Source organism: Pundamilia nyererei, unplaced genomic scaffold (genome assembly GCF_000239375.1).
Source record: "Pundamilia nyererei isolate P.nyererei 1_Seehausen unplaced genomic scaffold, PunNye1.0 scaffold00057, whole genome shotgun sequence".
Classification (NCBI taxonomy): Eukaryota; Metazoa; Chordata; class Actinopteri; order Cichliformes; family Cichlidae; genus Pundamilia; species Pundamilia nyererei.
In genome coordinates this window covers 2,159,286-2,167,533 of record NW_005187458.1, presented here as the reverse complement: position 1 = coordinate 2,167,533, position 8,248 = coordinate 2,159,286, and the positions used below count along the sequence as shown (strand labels likewise).

The 8,248-nt window shown below is 40.1% G+C and overlaps 1 protein-coding gene across 2 annotated transcripts in view; it reads left to right on the top strand.

Moving 5' to 3' along the window:
- nfic (nuclear factor I/C) overlaps positions 1-5,677 on the top strand; it is a 28,655-nt gene extending 22,978 nt beyond the window's left edge. For both annotated transcript variants that reach the window (XM_005734254.1, XM_005734255.1), the window contains exons 9-13: positions 1,139-1,252; positions 1,440-1,597; positions 2,862-3,045; positions 4,024-4,112; positions 4,454-5,677. In XM_005734254.1, the coding sequence (XP_005734311.1) occupies positions 1,139-1,252; positions 1,440-1,597; positions 2,862-3,045; positions 4,024-4,112; positions 4,454-4,474 (566 nt within the window). In that variant the 3' untranslated portion in view covers positions 4,475-5,677. The remainder of the gene's footprint in view (positions 1-1,138; positions 1,253-1,439; positions 1,598-2,861; positions 3,046-4,023; positions 4,113-4,453) is intronic.
- The last annotated feature ends 2,571 nt before the right edge of the window (positions 5,678-8,248 follow it).

Here is an 8,248-nt window from a genome sequence, read left to right as displayed (position 1 = left end):
GTTTTTACCACCAAGCCATACGACACCTCAACCACAACACTTAAACACATACAACACAGTGCACAGGACGCACTCAGAAGCTACCTGCAGCTTCACAAGTACTCTGTTTAATCTGCACTGGTCACTCCACTTTATTGTTATTGCTATTTATATTTAAAAAGTACAATACTGTAATTTTCTGCTGCTCATTCCTGTACAATATCCCATCTGCCCTCCCGTCATATTTCTTTTCAAGATTTTCTTATTTAATCACTAGTGTACATATATTTATATTTATAGATACGTATATATTCAGTCATCTTTTCTCTTTTACCACGTCTCTCTAATATTTTGCTCCTTCTATTTTTCTATTTTTTTTATTACTTTATTTTATTTTATTTATTTTATTATATTTTATTATATTTTCTTCTACTGTACCATGCTGCTGAGTGACTGCTGCTCGTCAAACACATTTCATTGCAATGTTGACCCTGTGCTAACTTGCATATGACAAATAAAACTGAAAACTGAAACTGAAAACTGTGCATTTTAATCTGCTTTAGCTTTTGCATCCCACCACATTTATGCTATGTGACTCAGTCAGTCCATATTCTGTGACTGTTGTCTACTCTGGGGGGCTCTGGGAGGGGCTCTTACTGTTATTCTCATTTCCAGCTTCCCACGTATGCACATGGAAGGGCACCAATGCCTGCACTCTTTGCCTTATACTTTCCAAATACCAAAGAAGAACGGCAGACCACATCTGACATTTAAGAATGACAGGTTCCTCACGCCACTCTAACAAAGTTCTAATCACCGGCGCCTAACCTGGAAATTCTGATTCTAATTTGATGGAGCTGAGTATCACTTACATACAATGTCTTACTTTTTTGGTTAGGTGCCACAAAACGTTTTAAAATGCAACATCAGCACAAAGGGAAACAGTTGGAAAACCTTTCCATTATAAGCCATACAAATACCTGTGGTCTAGTACACAACTGGTTTCTGCTGAGTCAGGATCGTGTGCTTCATGATTATATATTATATTATTTTAAGACCAATTTCTAGAGAAACTAACATAAGTACAAATGACAGAAAATTTTGGGTGCTTTTGTGTGTGTGTCTGTGTGTGTGTCTGTGTGTTGTGGGATTCATTTAGGGCTGTCTCCCCCGGTGAAGAAGGCAGAACTGGACAGTCCTTCTCCCCAGGAAGACTCACCAAGAATGGGTTCCTTTACTCAGCACCACCGGCCTGTTATAGCTGTTCACAGTGGTCAGTAGCACACACACACACACACACACACACACACACACACACACACACACACACACACACACACACACACATATATATATATATATGTGTGTGTGTGTGTGTGTGTGTGTTAATGTTAATGTTGTATGTTAATTTGTTATTTACTTTAAGGATGCACAGAACAACATGTCATTTTTTTTCTCAGGTCTGTCCCGGAGTCCACATCCCTCCTCATCTCTTCATTTCCCATCTTCCTCCTACTTCCCCCATGGAGCGATCCGTTATCCTCCTCATCTTGCCCAAGACCCTCTAAAGGATCTGGTTTCATTAGCCTGTGACCCTGCCAATCAAACCCCTAGCTCAGTGAGTACATCTAGTCAACACAAGCCAACACACTATTCCCTTTCTCCATTGCACCTCAAGCTAGTATTACATGTATGCTGCAAAAATAAGTACAAATGTTTTTGAAGACAGATATTTCTTGTGCAACCAATTCAATCACCATATTAGCAGTTCCTCCAGACCTGCAGCACTTTGTAACTATAGACAGGGCTGCACATAAGTGGTCCGCAGATGCACATGTGCTGTCAAAATAAAAGACGTGCGCCAGATAAGAAGTTGCAACGCGCGTTTGCGTACATAAGATTTTCTGGAGGAGGACAGACGTTTGTTTAGAACTCTTAAAGATGTCGAAGAAGCTCCTTTAAGCAATTACTTTGGTGTTCCTCCACCTCCAAAGAAATGTCAGAAGGAGTCCGAACCGCAAAAGAAGCGCGTATTCTCGGAAAAGTGGTTGCAGGAGGTGAGCTGGCATTTGTTTGAAGCCAGAAAATCTTATGTACACAAATGCGCGTTGCAACTTCTCATCTGGTGTGCATCTTTTATTTTGACAGCGCATGCGCACCTGCGGACCACTTATGCGCACCCCTGTCTATAGATGGAGAGTGACAATATCTCCACATGTATAAACATAAAAGTAAAAAAAGACACAAAGAGAAGAACTTTGATGCAGCAAATACTTTTTTTTACATAAAAAAAACCCCTGAATGTGGAGCGGTGAAGGTAGAAGCAAGTCAGGATATGTGTGCGTGAATTAGAGGGAGACAGGAGGAAAGGTGAACATGCAAGGTGTAGAAATATAGAAGGTTAGAAATGAGGACATCAGAAGGACAGCCAGAGAGGCTGAGATAGTTTGGACATGTGCAGGAGAGCGAGTGCGGATATATCAGACAGAGAATGATGATGAAGATGGAGCTGAGAGGCAGGAGGAAAAGAGGAAGACCTCAGAAGATTCATGGATGTAATAAAGGAGCACATGTAGAGGGCTTGTGTGACCAAGGAGGATGCTGGGATAGGGTGAGATGGACGCAGATGATCTGTTGTAGCGACCCGTAAAGGCAGCAACCAAAAGAAAGAGGAAATCGCATCTAATTTTTTATTCCACACTGGATATCCACAGTGCAATGTATAAATTAGACCACCTCCTGTGAGTTCCAGTCTCCACCCTAAGGAGAAAACCCTCAGAGGCACATGACATCACCTCTGTCCATAACACTAGCATATTTCATATTACTGTGGGTTTAATGCTTCTTTAATGAATAAAATTCATATTTCCAAAATATTTCAGCTGAATGGAAGTAACCAGGTCAAAGTGCCCAGTCACTACATCTCGTCACAAATGTTGGCACCCCCTGGACCTGCACCCTCTCTGGCGAGTCCCCCATCCTCCCTTTCTAGGCCGACCCTTCCTACAGAGTCAAAAGCTACTACCACGTCCTCTGATGCAGGAGCAAACTCCCCCACATCACCCAGTAAGTGGTCATAAATAATCTACTATATATACAGATATATACAGTTTGTACAAAACATTTCAGTGAATACCGGTGAAAATGAGGCTTAGAGCATCAGTGACAAGTAGAGCAACTAATGATCTGTTCCATAAAATCAAATAACTTCCAGTACATCTTCAGTATCAAGCTGGTCAAATAAAAGTTATTAGTAAACGCTGCAAATTAGATTTTCCAAAGTATAAGCAAATATTAATATGCTGCCCAGAATAAAACAGTTCAGTGGAAGCTGCTGTGTACACTTCCATGTTCAATGCACGAGATTAGAATTTTCTCATATTTTGTCAAGTTTGTGATTTCTGACAGAAATCTGATGCCATACTGTTATTCAGATCAACTACCTACATTAAAAGTGGAAAATGTTTTTCAAAAACGACACTGTTAGGAGATGGTCATTATCATTCAAGCACAATATGAAAAGAATTAACTCTGCCTTTTGAGATACTGCTTTCTGCACTCACTTGGTTGAGCAGGTGACCCATTTGCACTTTCTTGTAAAAAGAGGTATGAGAATAGACTGGCAGGTCCAGATGCAGGAGGTGGACTGATGTTAATACCTGATAAAGACAGTGTTGTTACAATGTCGTTGTTAGTTAGCAGTTAATTGAATATTTTGTTTACATTGCTGTTACCTTTCTGCTCATTTCTGTGTAAACATTTAAATGTGTGTCAGTTGTATTTCATATGCAGTGGACACTTAAAGCCCAGATCTAAGCTGGGCGACATTTGTGGAGTTTGGGGTTTTATTCCAACTTCCAACCTGCAATACAGACAGAATAAATATAATATATTTATAGAATATAGAGTAAAGAGGAGATGGGCAATACTCTGCCCAGTTCACATCAATTTCTCAGATAATTCTGAAGGGAAAGACGAACAATAAGCAAACTTAATTCAGCCAAATATTCTACAGTGAGCAGAGTTGTTGTTGTTCACCCTCAGCATACTCTGCCCCGGGGACCCCTCCAGCTAATCGATCATCCTTCGTGGGAGTCACCCCTCGAGACCCAGGTGGACTCTACCAAGCGCAGGTCAGTATGGTTTACTTCATTGTAAAAGTCGTTTCAGGAAGGATTAGATGACCCCAAACACCAGAAATTTAGAGATTTCACTGTTCAATATCTGGAAAATTCTGGTATTTTTAGTTCTGTGCCGTGTATTCCCAAATGGAAGTTTCAAAGGTTGAGTTGTAGCTGCTGCTGGCAAACGTCTCTCTAATACTGCACATAAATGTTTTCAGTAGCAGTGTTTAGTTCAACATGATCAAGAAAGTCCTGGATTATACTTGTGTGTGAGAGGAACTCTGACTTTGTACATTTCTAAGCTGAGTCGTTGTATTTGTGTTTTAATTGTGTGTCTGTCTCCTTTCCAGTCTTGGTATTTGGGCAACTGAGGGAACTTTGGAGGAAACGTGATTGTCATGACAGTAAACTTCTGGGGGGGGAAAAATCATGTTGTGAAGACATTTCCAGAGGAAAAATGTATTAACCTCTGGTCATACATATATATAAATATACGTTGCAATATATTTATATATGTGTAAAGAGACGTCCTGGATGGAAGAAGGATGCTGGGCTCTCTCAGCCGTTTTATATCCCCAGAATGAACTATGCTTTATGACATTACATGTTTGTCACAAATGGCATATTTTCAAAGAAAAGTAACGATTTAATGCAGAGGTTTCATTGGTCCAAATGAACTACAGACCAGAACCAGGCATCAACACATCAGATTCTCAGAAGCCTGAAACTTAACTGTGTCCCCAGGATGAGTCCTGTTTCCCTGGGATGGATGTCAGCCTTGACCCCTGTACCCTGGATCTCGACACTAAGTCAACTACAAGGCCTATATAGACCTCATCCCTCCCTCAACACTTAAAATGCCCCACTCTCCGCTGCAGGTGCTGCTTATAATATATGCAAATAAGCCTCCTTTAATTTCTGAACCGACCAGAAGAGGTTGTTAATATTTAATGTTTATTTGCACTTTTTAAGTATGTCATTGATACGTCTGAAGAAAATTACAAGCTGAATAGCGCAGCTTCTTTCACTCTTCCCAACAAAACACAGAGGCTTCATCTTTTTTATTGACAATCATCCACCTGAAATTATTTAGTTGCTTTGCAAGGCTCATGTTTGTAAGACTGTTTGATTGTGCTCTTTGGTAGAAAACAACGAGTAATAGTGGAATATAAGAGCTATATTCATGCCTCCTCCTCCTCCACAGCACACAATGCTACAGCTGAAAGCAAGTGTGGAGCAAGGCCCAGTTTTACTATGCCATGTTAGAGTGCATGAGTGGGCCATGACCTCAGTTCCAAACGTACAGTGTTTGACATTGACGTGACTTCCTCAGTAGAATTATCAAAAGGCAAACACATACCTGGATGATGTGGCAGCACGGCCAGCAGTACATTGGCTGCTGAATGTGGCTGAACTGTAGCCTGGTTGTGTAATGTAGTGTGCGTGTGTGTCTGTAGATGATTGTGTATGAGAATGTGATGGCTCCTGCATTTCCACACTCATTCCTGCTTTGAAGAGATGTCCTGTAGTTTCTGTTTGTCTCAAAATGACAGGATCTGTGTTTGTGTTTGTGTGTGGGTGGGTTAGAAAGAGAGAAAGCAGGTGCTGCACTATGATTACAGTAAAATACGTTTCTTTCAAAAGTTATGATGTGGTATGTTGCCAAGCTGGAGGTTTAGCAGACTGTTTTTTGTTTTTGATGAAGGTGTTGATGCTGATGAGTATGTTATGCATATATGACTTGAACTGTGGACAAAATCTGGGTGTGTCGTCTAGCTGTAGAATAAGTGGTGGTCCCTGACAAGTTCTGCTCTGTGTAGTTCAACCCCAACCCAATCTGAACAACGTGTGATGGAACAGCAGCAGTAGGGTTTGATTTGGGACTGGGCTGGGCGACACAGGTGAACAGAAGAACGGTGCTAGAGTTGTTTTCCAGTTTGAAGTGCCAACATCAACAAATTAAGCATTTTAAGGTAGGTCGAGCCCTTGGTTTTCTGTGTAAATGTTGATATAGAGTTTGCATTATTGCTTGCGAGGCAAAGCAGTGTTCTGTTATCGCTGACGTTTCACAGCTTCAGTTATCAAATACATTTCTATAGTGGGCTACTGAAAGGCTTACAAGCTACATTTTAACATTGACTGAAATCTTCAGAAACATTTAAAAAGGTGAAAAAACATAACGATGAAAGAAGGAATAAAATGAGGATCAGATTCTTGAATGCACCTTAAACATCATCAGTTCTGGCAAATAAAATTCATTGTAAACTCTAAAAGAAACTGTAGTAGACATGTGCACCATGGCCCTTTGGTAAATCTTACACAATGTCATTTGTGTAAGATAATGTTACATGTTGACAATGTCAAGATTTTTAAGAAGTAATACATTATAGTCTGTGCCATAATTTATTTCTAAGAACTGGTGAGTCTAAAGCAGTTTCCTAAACACTTGTTATTTTTCCGTGGATGTAACGATGTAAAAATGTGTTTTTGATAGTGCAATCTGATTGGACACCACACGAGAAGAGTTTCCGAGTAACCTGTATTATTCACAGGAAATTTTCTGCTGGATTGTTTCTGCAGTCCGTCAGTTTTTTCCACTTGCTTTCTGTGCACAGAGAGTAAGAGAAAACTCCAGACATTGTTCCTTGGTGTAGTTGTTGTAGGCTGTTTCCATGACCCACATTTGTCTCCATCTCCTTGGAAACAAATATTCTTATTGGAAGAAAGTTTTTTTTTAAAGTGTCCCCACTGCTGTGGTCTGACCAATGACAGTTTTCTTCAAGTCCTATGCTTCAGCACCTTCAATGCGAAATAATAAAATGGATATTGGTTCAGAGAGCCATATAGTTTCAGCTTTAACTAGGAAACCCAATGCTCCCTAGGATGTAGGTCTGAACACTTTCTGTTCTCAGAAAAGAAAACAGAATCTTGCAGAGCTTTGTTTCCACGTTCTATGGAAAACTTACCCGAGGACATTTTATCATTCAGCAGGACAATGATTCAATTCTATAATATTCACATAGCACCAGTTTACGACAACAGTTTTGTCTTTATATGGTAAGGTAAACATTAGGATATTATACAGTGAGAAAAAGGGGAGGAGAAGTGCATGTGCCCCAGCAGCATTTAGCCATTTGAATTTGTCATGTGGCTCAACAGCACTAAAACTGGCTCAGTAGATAAAATAAATGTTTGCAGTGTGTTCTAATAATAGTCCGTAAGGGAAGCATATATAATGTAGGTACTGGTCCCAGTACAGAATCTAATGGAACTTCATGACTGACTTTTTTGCGTGAGGAAGTTTTGTTTACGTGATTAATTCTGAACCCCTAAGCTTGTGGCGCTGTGTATTTAAAAGGGTTTATGCTCAGACCTGCTCAAGTTAAAGCAGAGGCTTTAAAGAGAATGTGCTGAAGTTCAACAGCTGTAGAAGATAGAAAATTGCTTCACTGGGCTTCCAGTGAACTGTTAGCAAAGCAGGTGGTATAGTCACTGGAAATATTGGACCCAGGATTTCCAGTGATATTTCCAGTTTTGATCATGCAAGATATTATTTTGCACAGGAAGCAAACATCTGTGGGATCATGCAAACGCCTTGCACCAAAATGCACCAAGCAGCAGAAAAAGACAGCAGTTCACAGATATGGACAGGCTTCACGTGTGTGTTTGTACAGCAATTCGGACAAAAAACAGAAATTCCATTTTAACATTTTCCTTCTGTTTCTCCTGCCTCCTGTTGTCTTTACATTTATAAATGCTTGTGTGAGTTACTATGGGAATGGGCATGAATGATCAATTTCTAAGGAATCTTACTTGGACGTGTCCCCATATAATTTGAATCTTATATCTTGAAATTTGATTTGATCTTGTCTGTTTTCTGTCAGGCCACACCTAAAATGTACTTTACCTTGCACTAGAGCAGAGATGTCGGTGCATTTCCTTTTTCTTTCCCACGGTTTGGGGGCTATAGCTAAGTTAATTTAGTGCCTACAAGGGATCAATGACATGGACAGAAAGTGTTGATATGAACTGGATTTTAGTTTAAGGTTCAGTTAAAGTTGTCTTAAAGCTGATGTATATTGCATGGTGCTGTCCTGGTCGCTGTGCTGACCTAACCAATGCATGGCTCAACTTGATAATACCTC